We start from the raw sequence: 20,536 nt of genomic DNA on the forward strand, positions 1-20,536 counted from the left end.
GTTCGCACACTTTTCTCGATGGTCATTTCGACATATCAGCCTTCAAATTCGCGTCACTTACGGGATACGAAAAAAATTACATTGCCGATGAGATTTTACATCGTATTCGCTACGGATTGGAAATGGGCAAATTCCGATCGTCTTGACAATGACACGAAGTCGTGAATTATCCAGTGGAATTTCTAAATTCTTTGGAGAGGCTTGGTATGCCGCAGCATCATTTGCGTCTCAAAGTTGAACCTGTCATTATTATGTTTCGCAATCTTCATGCGCCGAAACTGTGCAATGGAACCCGACTGATTGTGACGCAGCTATCGACTACAGGGGGGCAGAATGCTTGATTCTACGAATTCTTTTGAGTTCCAACGATTTGCCATTTCAGTTCAAACCTATTCAGTTTCTTGGTAAATTGCATTTGAAATGACAATCAACAGGACAGAAGGATAGTAGCTAGAAGAGTGTGGGATAAATCTGGAAATGCGTTTTTCACACGGCCAGATATGTATGCGTGGCGTGTTCACGATTTCGAAACCCATCTTCTCTGAACATTTACGCACCAGAAAAGAAACCAAAAAAATTTTGTTCATCAAGCTGCGCTACGTTAAAAAAAAATTAGAAAAATCGCAAATAAATGATTTTCAACACAATATAAATTCAACTTTCTTTTCATTTCAAAACATATAATTTCACGCAGGAAAACGGCTGCGGGTCAGCTAGTATATATTTATATATATATATATATATAGATACATATATTGATGAAACCCTGTGCGCGTGTTCGCTGGTACACAAGGAAAATATTGCAGATAAGCGTAATCGAACTACTGTCATGCCCACAAAACGTCATTAAACGAAAACTTATAAAGTACTATAATTAAGCACATACTTAAGATAAAAGCTGTAATTTGGGCCAGGAAATCACTGTCACAGGGAGAAGTATAGTATTGTAAAATGAAGCTAATAAAAACATTTAACGGTTATTTTAAAAAATTCGATAACACTGTAAGGAACACCACAGCAATATTTAATTGTACTCCGAAAGTGGTAGAAAAGGCCGTCAAGGATGTCAGTGTAGAAATTGGACAATGGGTATGACAATGCACAACTTTGCGTAAAATCCTTAGTGTCAGGAATTACTTTAACATTTGCAACTACATAACAAATTGGACCTTTTTATTTTGCGTTATTAAAATGGGAGAAACACAAACCACAAACACACCTATCTCTCTTTTATAAAACTTTAAATTTGATACGACTATATCAATTTATCCAAGTATATACATATGTATATATGTAAATAAAAGATAAATAGAAACAGCTGGACCGATTTCAATGAAATGTTAGTACGATCTTCGGCCAGGTAGTGTTGTAGTGTTATTGTAAAGTTTGATGGCGATCTGAAATTTTGTTTAATGTCCTTAAATAAATTATCGTTGCGCATACCGATTTAAATATTTAAATACCCGTACGTACGTACAATTAGAACGAAGCAGTTGAACGTCTCGAGACAGGGAGGGGTCAGGGTGCGAGTTGCCGCATAGTCATTTCTGTTTTTATACCCTGAACAGGGTATATTAAATTTGCCTCGAAGTTTGTAACACCCAGTATCGGTGACCCTATACAGTATATACAAGGTCTTTCGCAAAAGAAACAGAACTTTTTTAAAAAAAAAAACGCATAAAATTTGCAAAATCTCATCGGTTCTTTATTTGAAACGTTAGATTGGTTCATGACATTTACTTTTTGAAGATAATTTCATTTAAATGTTGACCGCGGCTGCGTCTTAGGTGGTCCATTCGGAAAGTCCAATTTTGGGCAACTTTTCGAGCATTTCGGCCGGAATAGCCCGAATTTCTTCGGAAATGTTGTCTTCCAAAGCTGGAATAGTTGCTGGCTTATTTCTGTAGACTTTAGACTTGACGTAGCCCCACAAAAAATAGTCTAAAGGCGTTAAATCGCATGATCTTGGTGGCCAACTTACGGGTCCATTTCTTGAGATGAATTGTTGTCCGAAGTTTTCCCTCAAAATGGCCATAGAATCGCGAGCTGTGTGGCATGTAGCGCCATCTTGTTGAAACCACATGTCAACCAAGTTCAGTTCTTCCATTTTTGGCAACAAAAAGTTTGTTAGCATCGAACGATAGCGATCGCCATTCACCGTAACGTTGCGTCCAACAGCATCTTTGAAAAAATACGGTCCAATGATTCCACCAGCGTACAAACCACACCAAACAGTGCATTTTTCGGGATGCATGGGCAGTTCTTGAACGGCTTCTGGTTGCTCTTCACCCCAAATGCGGCAATTTTGCTTATTTACGTAGCCATTCAACCAGAAATGAGCCTCATCGCTGAACAAAATTTGTCGATAAAACACATTTCGAACCGAACACTGATTTTGGTAATAAAATTCAATGATTTGCAAGCGTTGCTCGTTAGTAAGTCTATTCATGATGAAATGTCAAAGCATACTGAGCATCTTTCTCTTTGACACCATGTCTGAAATCCCACGTGATCTGTCAAATACTAATGCATGAAAATCCTAACCTCAAAAAAATCACCCGTTATAACTGTTTCTGGAGGCGCCAACTATTGGTGGGTATATGAAATAAAAAGTTTGATCTCTTGTCGACATTTCGTAAAAATTTTAAGACAATTGGATAACTACGATCGATGTTATCGATCAAAATGTGATAGCAGCTTGTACATAAATGCTCAGTATGTTGAGCTGAGTCGATTTAGCCATGTCCGTCGGTTTGTATATATACGAACTAGTCCCTGAACTGAACGATCGGAATCAAGTTCTTGTATGGAAAACTTTCACAATTGACAATGTATCTTCACGAAATTTGGTATGACTAATTGTTCATAGAATTAATATAATATCGGAAGAAATTGTTCAGATCGGCTCACTATAGCATATAGCTTCCATACGAAACAGAACACATAGTTAAAAAAAAAGATGCATCTGTGAAGGGTATAATAGCTTCGGTGCAGCCGAAGTTAACGTTTTTTCTTGTTTTTATTTATTTATTGAATTATTAATAGTTTGTTTATTTTTATTTTTATGTAAATTATTTTATATTTCGTCATCTCGCGACAATGTCGGCTATGTTTCACTTTTGTTTATCTTGCAGTGATTTATTATTGATATGTTCTTTTGAAGAATGTGCGATTTTTAGACTGAGCTCCATTTTCATAACTTAGACCTTATAGAAATAATGAAGCATTTCAAATAAATGTCAATTTGACATAAACTTTATTGTTTAATATCACCTATAGAAGAAAAAAATGTAAATAATTTTCGGAATCGTCATTGAGTCACGTTTTCACTTTGAAGTGCTCATCAAAAAATTCTTAAATTTTTGATCAACATTCAAATATGGGGGATGAAGAGAATTTTTTTATATTCTTGCAACCAGCTGCTACCGAGTATTATAATTTTGTTCACCTAACAGTTGTATGTATTACCTAGAATTAAGCGAGATAAATATAGGGTTATACGTATATACATATATAAATTATCTGGATGACAAGCGGAGCTAGAGCAAATATTCATATGCCTTGATGAAACTTAAATAACGGGTGATTTTTTTGAGGTTAGGATTTTCATGCATTAGTATTTGACAGATCACGTGGGATTTCAGACATGGTGTCAAAGAGAAAGATGCTCAGTATGCTTTGACATTTCATCATGAATAGACTTACTAACGAGCAACGCTTGCAAATCATTGAATTTTATTACCAAAATCAGTGTTCGGTTCGAAATGTGTTTTATCGACAAATTTTGTTCAGCGATGAGGCTCATTTCTGGTTGAATGGCTACGTAAATAAGCAAAATTGCCGCATTTGGGGTGAAGAGCAACCAGAAGCCGTTCAAGAACTGCCCATGCATCCCGAAAAATGCACTGTTTGGTGTGGTTTGTACGCTGGTGGAATCATTGGACCGTATTTTTTCAAAGATGCTGTTGGACGCAACGTTACGGTGAATGGCGATCGCTATCGTTCGATGCTAACAAACTTTTTGTTGCCAAAAATGGAAGAACTGAACTTGGTTGACATGTGGTTTCAACAAGATGGCGCTACATGCCACACAGCTCGCGATTCTATGGCCATTTTGAGGGAAAACTTCGGACAACAATTCATCTCAAGAAATGGACCCGTAAGTTGGCCACCAAGATCATGCGATTTAACGCCTTTAGACTATTTTTTGTGGGGCTACGTCAAGTCTAAAGTCTACAGAAATAAGCCAGCAACTATTCCAGCTTTGGAAGACAACATTTCCGAAGAAATTCGGGCTATTCCGGCCGAAATGCTCGAAAAAGTTGCCCAAAATTGGACTTTCCGAATGGACCACCTAAGACGCAGCCGCGGTCAACATTTAAATGAAATTATCTTCAAAAAGTAAATGTCATGAACCAATCTAACGTTTCAAATAAAGAACCGATGAGAGTTTGCAAATTTTATGCGTTTTTTTTTAAAAAAAAGTTATCAAGCTCTTAAAAAATCACCCTTTAGTATACATGTTCCTTGGCAAAACTAAAGTAAGTATTCGTAGATGGGGGTAATTTTTATACAGCACCAAGGGGATCGGATGAAATCGCAAAATTGAACTACATCCACGCCTACTTGTCATATAATGCAACTTTAAATTTCTTTCACTTTCCAGTATAAAAATCAATAATGAAATAATATACCAAGATAAAACTTTTCACGAATAGTGCATTTTAAGTATGCCAACTTATGAATAAAAATTTCGTAAATCGAGCCAAAACTGTTCAAGCACCTAATTACCGAATATGTGGACCCAATGGTCAAAGGTCAGGAGGTGATTTACATTCTCACTTCCAATATCATGAGAATTGTGCATATATATTTATCTCTGGTTGGTGACGTTACTCCGTCATCAGATATCTCACTTTCTAACAATACTAAATTGCGAATTTACGTTAACGCCGAATATATTATATAATAGAACTAGTTTAATATGCTTACAATCTAAGATAACTGTTTATGTATGTACTTATATAAATTTTTGGTTATTTGGTTGCAAAAGTGTGGTTGCAAAATTTAATGAATGTTGTGACAGGCTGAATTTAAGTCCATTTGACCGTCTCTCTGCAGTCAACTGCGATTATGTACGTAAGTACGACCATATTAGGAACAGAAAACACGTTGTCATTATGCAACCTTGCAACTCATGTTCAAAGTCTCAGCGTTTCGGTTGAGTATATTTTGCTAGCTCCTGTTCTCAGTTGTTGGTATGTAAATTTATATATATATGTATGTACTTTTATTTGTCATTACCACAGGCACACATTTACTGTTGCTCAGCTTTTAATACCAGTTAGAACTCAAAATTATGGCCACAGATTTTCACATTTGAAATGGATGGATTTATAGCTTGAAGAATGCTTGAAAGCATTCTCTCTTCATTATTTATTGCATGAACAACTTTCTGTATATTCACTTCAAACTGGATGAGTATGTGTAGGTTCGCCTATTCCTTTTGGTGCAATACGTTGAGATCAAGCAATAGTTAGGTCACGGCTCCTGCTTACGACTCAGTTGGCCATGTACATATATTGACATTCCGATTGCGGCGGTTTGCTGGTTGACAAAGCATTTATTTAAATACTTTTTCGAATATTTGGAGCTAAGTTCAGTAATTAAATTACCTAAGATTTTACTTTTACTTTAGCATGTTAACCACTTATTTTTATCGACAGTATTTAAATAACTTTTCCATTTACTCGGCTCTAAGGATTTTATCTACATGAAAGGTGTTCATAGTTTCTATAAAAATTCGGACTGAATTCACAATCTTTTTTATACAACTAATATTAAAAACTAATGATATACCCTCGAAGAAATTGCGATGAGTCCTTTCATTCTTTTTCTTAAAATTCGATAATGATTTTCTTTAATATTTAATTCCCTTAGAAAAATGCATACAAGGTGGATTCCAAAGTAAACAGGACTGAAAAAAAAACGGAACAAATGGTTCTTTCGGCAAAATCAATTTATTTTATTCAAAATATTCTTCTTCTGCTTAAACGCGGCTCTTTGCACGGTCCAAAAGCATGTCGAACGAGTGTTTTGTGTTTTAGTTCGTTCACCGGTATGGCCGCCAGTCTACCGGTACAAGTCTTTTGAATGGCCTCAACGTCCCTTTCCTTCCTTAGGCCAAATGCATTTTTTCGAAAAGAAAGAAGTCGCACGGTGCCATTTCAGGTGAATACGGGTAGTAGTTAATGGTAAAAATGTGATTTTTGGTCAAATAATCGGTCACAAGCGTTGCACGCACAGATTCGATGGAATTTTCGGTGATCCCGGATTTTGATTGGCCCACATGTTGATCGTCATTTATGTCCTCACGACCAATTTGAAAACGTTGAAACCACTCTGCTACCGATAACACAAATATACTGACACTTAAAACGCAATAATTTCACTTCCAATTTATGAAATGTTATGAAATTCTCACTGGACAATTGATAAATATAGCAGATTCTAACGCACTAGTCGACATATACATAGATGACGCAGGCATATACAAAAGAAGTCCTATTTACTTTGGAACGCACCTTGTATAAGAACAAACCTCAAAAATAGCTGTAATTAAAACTTTTCGTTAAAAGAAAATTAATTCTTAATACTGTACTGCTTCACACATATCGTTTCTATGTCTGATTTTTGTTTTTGTTTCATAATAAAAATATTAAAAAAAAAAATTAAAACCTTTTATCTGTCTCGGTTATATTGAGGTATTAAAATTCGAATAACCCTTGAAGCAAAATAACTAATATACTCTTTATCACATATTTGAAGAGTATAATTACGATGAAGGTAGATAAACTGATAAATAATTTATGTATAATATACCATATCTTTACGCAAACTCTGACTATTGTATTTTAAATACGCGAACGGAAGGTAAGCTTCGTTAACTTTTCAGATCGTCGAACATACAGAATTTTCCAATAAGAGTGATATGATTTCTACAAAAGTGCACTCTAATTGTTTAGGAAATTCAAATGGTTTTAATTAGGTTTCTACAATACAATCAGTATAATTAAGTTTTGAATATAAAATTGTTCACATGGCCTCCATTACCTCTTTTGTAGGAAAAAATTGGATGAACCCAATTTTCGAGTACCTTTTCCCCTAAATCAAGTCATGACTAGCAGGTTTCTTATTGACTTCTAAAGTTTGAAGGAAGTCTGACATATTGCTAAAGACCAATGACTTTTCTCGCAATAATCCAATTGTTGCATGTGGTTGTGGCACGTAGCCTCGTCTAATTCCAACCAACTCCTTCTTCCATCAGCGATGATGAAATACAGACCGCTAATTCCACTAGTCCAGAAACCACACTAAGCTGTCAATTTACTTGAAGGTAATGATATTTAATGTATAATTTCGACAATTAGTTTATTTATCGCATCATTCTTACAAGTATAAAATGGCAAAAGTGTTCGGAAAGTTGCAATTGGATAACAATTATTATAAACAATTATGTATATGTATATCTTTCCTTAATGAAATCGTTAACTTTACTATATACATTGAAGAGGAACTAGAAATCGTGATATAAAGGGTGATTTTTTAAGAGCTTGATAACTTTTTTTAAAAAAAAAACGCATAAAATTTGCAAAATCTCATCGGTTCTTTATTTGAAACGTTAGATTGGTTCATGACATTTACTTTTTGAAGACAATTTCATTTAAATGTTGACCGCGGCTGCGTCTTAGGTGGTCCATTCGGAAAGTCCAATTTTGGGCAACTTTTTCGAGCATTTCGGCCGGAATAGCCCGAATTTCTTCGGAAATGTTGTCTTCCAAAGCTGGAATAGTTGCTGGCTTATTTCTGTAGACTTTAGACTTGACGTAGCCCCACAAAAAATAGTCTAAAGGCGTTAAATCGCATGATCTTGGTGGCCAACTTACGGGTCCATTTCTTGAGATGAATTGTTGTCCGAAGTTTTCCCTCAAAATGGCCATAGAATCGCGAGCTGTGTGGCATGTAGCGCCATCTTGTTGAAACCACATGTCAACCAAGTTCAGTTCTTCCATTTTTGGCAACAAAAAGTTTGTTAGCATCGAATGATAGCGATCGCCATTCACCGTAACGTTGCGTCCAACAGCATCTTTGAAAAAATACGGTCCAATGATTCCACCAGCGTACAAACCACACCAAACAGTGCATTTTTCGGGATGCATGGGCAGTTCTTGAACGGCTTCTGGTTGCTCTTCACCCCAAATGCGGCAATTTTGCTTATTTACGTAGCCATTCAACCAGAAATGAGCCTCATCGCTGAACAAAACACGCGCGAGAAACACATTTCGAACCGAACACTGATTTTGGTAATAAAATTCAATGATTTGCAAGCGTTGCTCGTTAGTAAGTCTATTCATGATGAAATGTCAAAGCATACTGAGCATCTTTCTCTTTGACACCCTGTCTGAAATCCCACGTGATCTGTCAAATACTAATGCATGAAAATCCTAACCTCAAAAAAATCACCCGTTATTAGAAATGGCCAAAACGACAATTAGAAATCGTTTTATTACTATCGAAAACCTCTTTGCTTTTGTTGTACTCCCACTTTCACCGTTATAATTATCTGTAGAACTTAAACTGTTGGCGATTATTTTCCTGGATGCATTATTCAGTAAACTTTCTCCTTCACAAGTTTTATTTAATTTTGTGGTAGGCTCAATTTTATTCTTCCCATCATCAACTGGAAATATACTAGTGGGTGATGCGCTTGTGGCAATGAAATTCGAGGTACTAGGTATGTGCGTTGGTCCCCATCTTGTATATCCTCCTTCTTGAATATTTTTGAAACGTCCTTTGATGTCGAACACGTTTAACGAACTGATTAAATCGCAATCATTTAGTTCATACGCGAGGAAGTCAACAGAAGCAAATCTAGTATAAATTTCGTAATCTGAGTTCAAAATAATATACGAGCAAATATTTGGCGCATAAATAAACTAATATTTGTTATTGTATCCGCTGACGATATAGTACTCAAGACATAAGTATTATAAATACTAATATTACAAATCGTATAATTAACTAAATATTTATTTTAATGACAAATTTCGCCAACTATTTATACATAAGTTAGCAGAGATAAGAAACTCTCTCTCACTCTTGGTTAACATGACAGCAACGAGTGTATTAAAAATTTTTATAAAAACTCTCTTTACGTCACTGCAGGATTTACATTCGCAGAGAGCATATTTTTACTACAGTACTGTCGACAGCCGCTTAATATATTTATTATACATATACAATATATATAAACATATTTATTTTAAGTGTCAGTATGTTTGTGTTATCGGTGCGAAAATGAGCTTCGAACAAAAAGTTAACATTAAATTTTGTTTAAGCGATGATTGCCTTTCCCGTAGCAGAGTGCACGAGTGGTTTCAACGTTTCCATAGTGGTCGTGAGGACATAAATGACGATCAACATATGGGCCAATCAAAATTCGTAGTCACCGGGAATTCCATCGAAACTGTGCGTGAATTCATCACAAATCAGCAAAAGTCATCATTGAAGTTTATAAAAATGGAATTGGAATTCATCCAAAATTTATTTGTTGATTTGTCGTTAAAAAACTTCTTTTGGGCGTTGATTATAATATAATTACAAGACAGAGATTTTGTACCCGTACTAGATTATTTTTTTCAACCGTGTAAAAAAGAGTTGGGTGTACTCCCATTCCCATGACTTTACAACTTTATAAACAACAGTTAAGTTATTATAACCCGAGCAACTTCCGATAAGACTACAGATTTTTCTTATAATTGCAGTTTTATTCAAGTTCTATTTTCTACTACAACAAATCATTTATTATTTCTTTTCTCATACATTTACATATATAGACACATTTCAGCTCAAGTTCGACTATATGCCGCTGGATATGCTTATGGAAGCGAGAAGCGATAATTCTTTTGTTTTATCACAGAAAAGTACATACGAATGTGAATATACTAAATGCCATGAATGTATATATACATATGCTTTCGCAGATTTTTGACACTTCTTATCTCTTAAATGTATAAGTTCATAATAAGCATTGTAATGTGAGTTATCATAGGTCAGTATTTACAAAGCACTGTAATTATACAGCTTCATGACGGCCTTTCACATTCGCTAATTTATCAAATATATATTTTTACTCCCGCTGTAAGATCGAAAGATAGGTATATACTATATATATATAAATTAACAGCGTGACAACACAACTCCACTCCAAGGATCATGATATCTCTCTTTTCTATCAAACTCAACTAGCATCTTCCATGCGGAAGTACTAGGCTTAGAGAAGACGTGTAGGATTTCATGAATACGGGAGTATTAAAAAAAAGAAAGGTTAAAGAAAAACAAACGTGGAAAAAATTAGAAAATATTTTTCTATTGTACCGCTAGATTTGTTCGTTTGTGCAAGTTGCTTATAAGCAACTTTGGGCGACATAAACAAATATTGAAATGAAAGCATGAAACGGGCTGTAATGAAGACATACAGCAGATTTTGAAGATGGACTGGGACAAATCTTCTGACGAAAAGTGTGATGAAGTCGACGAAGAGTTTCTGGGGAAAGATTTGAAATAGCTTTCAGAATTTGGTGAAAAATTAGAAATCGATATACTAAAAAGTACTTCCCATCATGAAATTTTTAATGAATCTGAAAATATGGATGAGTTAATTATTAGGAAAGTTGATTTATCCTAATTGAAATGGAGAAGCAGACCAATCGGCTTTCAAGACTTTACTTGGAAAGAGTCAGAAGAAAATATTAACACAGTAAGTAAGCCAATTCGACATTTCAACACTTTTTTTGATGATGCTTTATTCAAATTGATTGTGGACCAGACCAATATGTATGTATTTCCTTCAAGAACCCGGCTGTGAACACAATTAAATAATAAAGAAATTTATAAATTTTTCTGATAAGTCGAAGCAACCATCTAAAAGTGATAAAAATTATGACCAGTTATACAAAATTAGGACACTATTATCGTTGCTCAAAGAAAAATTCAATAATCCACCTCGAGAGGAACATGAAGCATTGATGCGGAGGTCATAGCATATAAAGGTAAGTTCAGAGGTATACAAATGCAACAAATAAAAGCATTCGGTTATCAGGTTAATTGCATATTTTAGGAAGATCATCCTTCAAGCAGTACAATGCTGCTAAGCCGCACAAATGGGCACCGAAAATGTTCACGAGCGCAAGATCATCAAGAATGACTTTGCTCTATATGTTGGCGATAGAACCCTTCATATGGACTTGGGATATCATCGGGCATTGTGTTATACTTAGCATCCGCAGTACCCAAAACAGTATTTTGATAATTGGTTCGATTCAGTAAGCCTTCTTGTGGTCTAAAAAAATAGAAATATTTTGCATCCGCAAGGTCCGAAAAAGTGTGAACTAAAGTCTGAGTCAGATTTGAAAAAGCTTGGCAGGGGATCCTATGAAATAAAATGTGAAGGCAGTCTTGACATTGCTGCAGTGCGCTGGCGGCATTATAAGTCAGTTCAGCTATTGTCCACATTTGTGGGAGATGAACCAATCGAGACATGTTAGCGTTGGAATGGGAGACAAAAAATTTGTTGAAGTTCCGAGACCGACTATTGATTAAAAGTATAATAAACACATGGGTGGAGTTGATCTTGCCGACATGCGTATGGAGCTGTATAAAGCGAGACATCGCTCCAATAATAAGTGGTACATGAAAATGTTTCACTGGAGCCTAAGCATAGTAGTTATAAATTCCTGGCTTCTGTACCATAGACACGTCAAAATCGTTAATCCAAACGGCAACCATATGCCACTTATAAAATTCCAGATGAATACCGCATCTGAGCCGGTGGTTCCCAATTCTACTGAAAAAAAGAGGGGAGGGTTGGTCTAATACTACTCAAAGTTTAGAAACTGACTAAAGTCTGGATTCACCTCTTTTCTCAGAAGCGTCTATTTCGAAACGCCGTCATGTTCTTGAAAAACTCCTAAACTCAAAAGGATATGATGAAAATGGTCATTGGATATTTTGTGGAGAGAAAGGACGATGCCGTCTTTGTAAAACCGGAACACCTCTCTCCAAATGCTAAAAATTTGGTGTTCATCTATACTGCAATACACACAAGAATTGTTTATTCGAATATCGAATTCGATGAAACGATGAGCTGTACGAGATATTCGACAACATTGACATAGTTCAGCGAATTAAAAGACAGCGGCTACGCTGGCAAGGTCATGTTGGTATGCGAAGTTTAGACGTCGTGAAATGAGCACCGAAGACTACGAACACAATGAACGCCCAAAAGAAGTTTTTAACGACGAAAACATCAAAAAATCAAGAAATAAAATTTGGATGAATTCTAATTTCATTTTTTTTTAATTTCAATGAGGACTTTGGCTGATTTTTGATGAATTCACGCACAGTTTCGATGGAATTTCCGATGACTACGAATTTTGATTGGCCCACATGTTGATCGTCATTTATGTCCTCACGACCACTATGGAAACGATGAAACCACTCGTGCACTCTGCTACGGGAAAGGCAATCATCGCCATAAACTTGTTTCATCAATTAAAACGTTTCGGTAAAAGTTTTTCCATTTTTAAAACAAAATCTAATGTTAGCTTTTTGTTCTAAGATCATTTTCGCTCCGACAACACAAGCATACTGGCACTTAAAACACAATAACTTCACTTTCAATCAATGAAATGTCATGAAATTCTCACTAGACGATTGATAAAAAAAGCAGATACTAACACACCAGTCGACATTTAGATGGCACCACCGGGGGGCAATAGATATAAAAAGTCCTGTTTACTTTGGAAAACCCTTGTATAAACCCAATTCAAAACACGATCCTTATAGGAAGGAAATCTCCTCTAAAGCAGGAGGATCCATACTTCGCCAAGAACATTCGAGTTTATTCAGAAATATTCAAACGACGAAAATGTAAAACTTATACTTAGGTGTCCCTTGCCACTGTGTTTGCCTGCCCCTAGTGAGGGTTAATTAAATTAAATTCTTAGTTATGATACTTTATACGTTTATGGTTAATGTTGTTTTCTGGACGTGGCAGTTGTGCGATTACGCCCATGAAAATGTGTATTATAACGGGTGATTTTTTTGAGGTTAGGATTTTCATGCATTAGTATTTGACAGATCACGTGAGATTTCAGACATGGTGTCAAAGAGAAAGATGCTCAGTATGCTTTGACATTTCATCATGAATAGACTTACTAACGAGCAACGCTTGCAAATCATTGAATTTTATTACCAAAATCAGTGTTCGGTTCGAAATGTGTTTCGCGCGCGTGTTTTGTTCAGCGATGAGGCTCATTTCTGGTTGAATGGCTACGTAAATAAGCAAAATTGCCGCATTTGGGGTGAAGAGCAACCAGAAGCCGTTCAAGAACTGCCCATGCATCCCGAAAAATGCACTGTTTGGTGTGGTTTGTACGCTGGTGGAATCATTGGACCGTATTTTTTCAAAGATGCTGTTGGACGCAACGTTACGGTGAATGGCGATCGCTATCGTTCGATGCTAACAAACTTTTTGTTGCCAAAAATGGAAGAACTGAACTTGGTTGACATGTGGTTTCAACAAGATGGCGCTACATGCCACACAGCTCGCGATTCTATGGCCATTTTGAGGGAAAACTTCGGACAACAATTCATCTCAAGAAATGGACCCGTAAGTTGGCCACCAAGATCATGCGATTTAACGCCTTTAGACTATTTTTTGTGGGGCTACGTCAAGTCTAAAGTCTACAGAAAGAAGCCAGCAACTATTCCAGCTTTGGAAGACAACATTTCCGAAGAAATTCGGGCTATTCCGGCCGAAATGCTCGAAAAAGTTGCCCAAAATTGGACTTTCCGAATGGACCACCTAAGACGCAGCCGCGGTCAACATTTAAATGAAATTATCTTCAAAAAGTAAATGTCATGAACCAATCTAACGTTTCAAATAAAGAACCGATGAGATTTTGCAAATTTTATGCGTTTTTTTTTTAAAAAAAGTTATCAAGCTCTTAAAAAATCACCCTTTACATTAAATAGCACCGCAAAAAATGTGTTCATTCTTAGAAATATGATTGTGAGGTTTCAAGCACATACATATGTACATACAAAATATTTTTTCCTGACATACAAAAGCTTATATAAACGTTTGCTATTATGTGTGGAATCTACCAGTACTATTACACACACATATACAATATGTATAAATACATAAATGTATTTAATGTATATGTATTATGTATTTAACATATGTAAATATGTGTATATACTATATAGTGTGTATTTACAATAAATATTTTAAGCGGTTGTCGAAAGTACTGTTGTCAAAATATGCTCTCTGCGAATGTAAATCCTGCAGTGACATAAAGAGAGCTTTTATAAAAAAATTTTAATACACTCTTTGCTGTCATGTTAACCAGGAGTGAGAGAGAGTTTCTTATCCCTGCTTACTTATGTATAAGTTGTAGGTGAAATTTGTCAATAAAATAAATATTGATTTAATTATACGATAGTTTCATATTAAAATATATAAAAAATATTTTCGATTCAGAAAAAATATTATTAAAGCAAGCAATGTCGTATTACACTTTCTGATAAATACTTAATAACAGACCATTTATAATATTAGTATTTATAATACATATGCACTTATGTCTTGAGTGCTATATCGTCCGCGGACACAACTACAATTATTAACTTTTTTATGAGCCAGATATTTGCTCTTAAGCTATTTTGTACTCAGATAACGAAATTTATACTAAATTTGGTTCTGTTGAATTCCTCGCGTATGAGTTAAATCAGTTTATTAAACTTGCTCGACATCAAAAGACGTTTCAAAAATATTTAGCAATTATAATTCCAGTAACCGCGTCATTAAGAATGATTTCGCGTAAAAATTTTTTGATTTGTATATTATTAGCTATGTTAACAAATGCCGCTAGTAAAGAGTCTGTAAATTATTCAAGTAATGCCGCTAACGCTACAATAAGCAGGCCTACACACATACGTAATACCTCGAAATTTATTGACACCAGCGCATCACCCAGTAGTATATTTCCAGATAGTGATGGGAAATATGGGATTGAGACTACCACAAAATTAGCTACAACTTATGAAGCAGAAAGCTTACCAAATAGTGGATCCAGAAAAATAATCACCAATAGTTTAAATATGACAAATAATTTTAACGAGCTTAAAGACTATTCAAATAATGCCATTAACGCTACAAGCATACCTACACACATACGTAATACCTTGAAATTTATTGACACCATCGCAACACCCAGTAGTATATTTCCAGATAGTGATGGGAAATATGGGATTGAGACTACCACAAATATAGCTACAACTGATGAAGCAGAAAGCTTACCAAATAGTGGATCCAGAAAAATAATCACCAATAGTTTAAATATCACAAATAATTTTAACGAGCTTAAAGACTATTCAAATAATGCCATTAACGCTACAACAAGCATACCTACACACATACGTAATACCTCGAAATTTATTGACACCAGCGCAACACCCAGTAGTATATTTCCAGATAGTGATGGGAAATATGGGATTGAGACTACTACAAAATTAGCTGCAACTTATGAAGCAGAAAGTTTACCGAATAATGGATCCAGAAAAATAATCACCAATAGTTTAAATATGACAAATAATTTTAACGAGCTTAAAGACTATTCAAATAATGCCATTAACGCTACAACAAGCATACCTACACACATACGTAATACCTCGAAATTTATTGACACCAGCGCAACACCCAGTAGTATATTTCCAGATAGTGATGGGAAATATGGGATTGAGACTACCACAAAATTAGCTACAACTGATGATGCAGAAAGCTTACCAAATAGTGGATCCAGAAAAATAATCACCAATAGTTTAAATATCACAAATAATTTTAACGAGCTTAAAGACTATTCAAATAATGCCATTAACGCTACAACAAGCATACCTACACACATACGTAATACCTCGAAATTTATTGACACCAGCGCAACACCCAGTAGTATATTTCCAGATAGTGATGGGAAATATGGGATTGAGACTACCACAAAATTAGCTACAACTTATGAAGCAGAAAGCTTACCAAATAGTGGATCCAGAAAAATAATCACCAATAGTTTAAATATCACAAATAATTTTAACGAGCTTAAAGACTATTCAAATAATGCCATTAACGCTACAACAAGCATACCTACACACATACGTAATACCTCGAAATTTATTGACACCAGCGCAACACCCAGTAGTATATTTCCAGATAGTGATGGGAAATATGGGATTGAGACTACCACAAATATAGCTACAACTGATGAAGCAGAAAGCTTACCAAATAGTGGATCCAGAAAAATAATCACCAATAGTTTGAATATCACAAATAATTTCAACGAGCTTAAAGACTATTCAAATAATGCCATTAACGCTACAACAAGCATACCTACACACATACGTAATACCTCGAAATTTATTGACACCAACGCAACACCCAGTAGTATATTTCCAGATAGTGATGGGAAAAATAGGATTGAGGCTACCACGAAATTAGCTACAACTTATGAAGCAGAAAGCTTACCAAATAGTGGATCCAGAAAAATAATCACCAATAGTTTAAATATGACAAATAATTTTAACGAGCTTAAAGACTATTCAAATAATGCCATTAACGCTACAACAAGCATACCTACACACATACGTAATACCTCGAAATTTATTGACACCAGCGCAACACCCAGTAGTATATTTCCAGATAGTGATGGGAAAAATGGGATTGAGACTACTACAAAATTAGCTGTAACTTATGAAGCAGAAAGTTTACCGAATAATGGATCCAGAAAAATAATCACCAATAGTTTAAATTTCACAAATAATTTTAACGAGTTTAAAGACTATTCAAATAATGCCATTAACGCTACAACAAGCAGACCTACACACATACGTAATACCTCGAAATTTATTGACACCAGCGCATCACCCAGTAGTATATTTCCAGATAGTGATGGGGAAAATGGGATTGAGACTACCACAAATGTAGCTACAACTGATGAAGCAGAAAGTTTACCGATAGTGGATCCAGAAAAATAATCACCAATAGTTTAAATTTCACAAATAATTTTAACGAGTTTAAAGACTATTCAAATAATGCCATTAACGCTACAACAAGCATACCTACACACATACGTAATACCTCGAAATTTATTGACACCAGCGCAACACACAGTAGTATATTTCCAGATAGTGATGGGAAAAATGGGATTGAGACTACCACAAATATAGCTACAACTGATGAAGCAGAAAGCTTACCAAATAGTGGATCCAGAAAAATAATCACCAATAGTTTAAATATCACAAATAATTTTAACGAGTTTAAAGACTATTCAAATAATGCCATTAACGCTACAACAAGCATACCTACACACATACGTAATACCTCGAAATTTATTGACACCAACGCAACACCCAGTAGTATATTTCCAGATAGTGATGGGAAAAATAGGATTGAGACTACCACAAATGTAGCTACAACTTATGAAGCAGAAAGTTTACCAAATATTGGATCCAGAAAAATAATATCAAATAGTTTAAATTTCACAAATAATTTTAACGAGTTTAAAGATTATTCAAATAATGTCATTAACGCTACAACAAGCAAACCAACACACATACGAAATACCTCGAAATTGATTGACACCAGCGCAACACCCAGTAGTATATTTCCAGATAGTGATGGGAAAAATGGGATTGAGACTACCACAAATGTAGCTACAACTTATGAAGCCGAAAGCTTACCAAATAGTGGATCCAGAAAAATAATCACCAATAGTTTAAATATCACAAATAATTTTAACGAGTTTAAAGATTATTCAAATAATGCCATTAACGCTACAACAAGCAAACCAACACATATACGTAATACCTCGAAATTTACTGACACCAGCGCATCACCCAGTAGTATATTTCCAGATAGTGATGGGGAAAATGGGATTGAGACTACCACAAATGTAGCTACAACTTATGAAGCAGAACGTTTACCGATTATTGGATCCAGAAAAATAATATCAAATAGTTTAAATTTCACAAATAATTTTAACGAGTTTAAAGACTATTCAAATAATGCCATTAACGCTACAACAAGCATACCTACACACATACGTAATACCTCGAAATTTATTGACACCAGCGCAACACCCAGTAGTATATTTCCAGATAGTGATGGGAAAAATGGGATTGAGACTACTACAAAATTAGCTGTAACTTATGAAGCAGAAAGTTTACCGAATAATGGATCCAGAAAAATAATCACCAATAGTTTAAATTTCACAAATAATTTTAACGAGTTTAAAGACTATTCAAATAATGCCATTAACGCTACAACAAGCATACCTACACACATACGTAATACCTCGAAATTTATTGACACCAGCGCAACACCCAGTAGTATATTTCCAGATAGTGATGGGAAATATGGGATTGAGACTACCACAAATATGGCTACAACTGATGAAGCAGAAAGCTTACCAAATAGTGGATCCAGAAAAATAATCACCAATAGTTTAAATATGACAAATAATTTTAACGAGCTTAAAGACTATTCAAATAATGCCATTAACGCTACAACAAGCATACCTACACACATACGTAATACCTCGAAATTTACTGACACCAGCGCATCACCCAGTAGTATATTTCCAGATAGTGATGGGAAAAATGGGATTGAGACTACCACAAATGTAGCTACAACTTACAAAGCAGAAAGTTTACCGATTATTGGATCCAGAAAAATAATATCAAATAGTTTAAATTTCACAAATAATTTTAACGAGTTTAAAGATTATTCAAATAATGCCATTAACGCTACAACAAGCAAACCTACACACATACGTAATACCTCGAAATTTATTGACACCAGCGCAACACCCAGTAGTATATTTCCAGATAGTGATGGGAAAAATGGGATTGAGACTACCACAAATGTAGCTACAACTTATGAAGCAGAAAGTTTACCAAATAATGGATCCAGAAAAATAATCACCAATAGTTTAAATTTCACAAATAATTTTAACGAGTTTAAAGATTATTCAAATAATGCCATTAACGCTACAACAAGCAGACCTACACACATACGTAATACCTCGAAATTTATTGACACCTGCGCAACACACAGTAGTATATTTCCAGATAGTGATGGGAAAAATGGGATTGAGACTACCACAAATATAGCTACAACTTATGAAGCAGAAAGTTTACCGAATAATGGATCCAGAAAAATAATCACCAATAGTTTAAATTTCACAAATAATTTTAACGAGTTTAAAAATTATTCAAATAATGCCATTAACGCTACAACAAGCATACCTACACACATACGTAATACCTTGAAATTTATTGACACCATCGCAACACCCAGTAGTATATTTCCAGATAGTGATGGGAAATATGGGATTGAGACTACCACAAATATAGCTACAACTTATGAAGCAGAAAGTTTACCGAATAATGGATCCAGAAAAATAATCACCAATAGTTTAAATATGACAAATAATTTTAACGAGCTTAAAGACTATTCAAATAATGCCATTAACGCTACAACAAGCAAACCAACACATATACGTAATACCTCGAAATTTACTGACACCAGCGCATCACCCAGTAGTATATTTCCAGATAGTGATGGGAAAAATGGGATTGAGACTACTACAAAATTAGCTGCAACTTATGAAGCAGAAAGTTTACCGAATAATGGATCCAGAAAAATAATCACCAATAGTTTAAATTTCACAAATAATTTTAACGAGTTTAAAGACTATTCAAATAATGCCATTAACGCTACAACAAGCATACCTACACACATACGTAATACCTCGAAATTTATTGACACCAGCGCAACACCCAGTAGTATATTTCCAGATAGTGATGGGAAAAATGGGATTGAGACTACCACAAATGTAGCTACAACTTATGAAGCAGAAAGTTTACCGAATAATGGATCCAGAAAAATAATCACCAATAGTTTAAATTTCACAAATAATTTTAACGAGTTTAAAGATTATTCAAGTAATGCCGTTAACGCTACAACAAGCAGACCTACACACATACGTAGTATCTCGAAATTTACTGACACCAGCGCATCACCCAGTAGTATATTTCCAGATAGTGATGGGAAAAATGGGATTGAGACTACCACAAATGTAGCTACAACTTACAAAGCAGAAAGTTTACCGATTATTGGATCCAGAAAAATAATATCAAATAGTTTAAATTTCACAAATAATTTTAACGAGTTTAAAGATTATTCAAATAATGGCATTAACGCTACAACAAGCAGACCTACACACATACGTAATACCTCGAAATTTATTGACACCAGCGCAACACACAGTAGTATATTTCCAGATAGTGATGGGAAAAATGGGATTGAGACTACCACAAATGTAGCTACAACTTATGAAGCAGAAAGTTTACCAAATAA

General features: G+C 35.0%; 1 protein-coding gene and 2 long non-coding RNA genes across 3 annotated transcripts; 2 read left to right on the top strand and 1 right to left on the bottom strand.

Annotated features, from left to right (window-relative positions):
• The first annotated feature begins 1,685 nt into the window (after window positions 1-1,685).
• On the top strand, window positions 1,686-8,530 carry LOC125778929 (uncharacterized). Its single transcript, XR_007423034.1, has 2 exons — window positions 1,686-1,787; window positions 7,752-8,530. It is a non-coding gene; the product is annotated as an uncharacterized LOC125778929 (long non-coding RNA).
• Window positions 8,531-14,979: 6,449 nt separating this feature from the next.
• LOC125778710 (ras guanine nucleotide exchange factor P-like) lies at window positions 14,980-17,151 on the top strand. The gene has a single exon (XM_049457805.1). It carries the CDS (start codon window positions 14,980-14,982, stop codon window positions 17,149-17,151), a length of 2,172 nt encoding a protein of 723 aa, XP_049313762.1.
• A 748-nt stretch (window positions 17,152-17,899) lies between these two features.
• LOC125778928 (uncharacterized) lies at window positions 17,900-20,005 on the bottom strand. The gene is made up of 3 exons (XR_007423033.1): window positions 19,666-20,005; window positions 18,713-18,936; window positions 17,900-17,983 (listed from the first exon to the last, which is right to left on the bottom strand). It is a non-coding gene; the product is annotated as an uncharacterized LOC125778928 (long non-coding RNA).
• Between the last annotated feature and the right edge of the window lie 531 nt (window positions 20,006-20,536).

This window comes from Bactrocera dorsalis, chromosome 5 (genome assembly GCF_023373825.1).
Source record: "Bactrocera dorsalis isolate Fly_Bdor chromosome 5, ASM2337382v1, whole genome shotgun sequence".
NCBI classification, from domain to species: domain Eukaryota; kingdom Metazoa; phylum Arthropoda; class Insecta; order Diptera; family Tephritidae; genus Bactrocera; species Bactrocera dorsalis.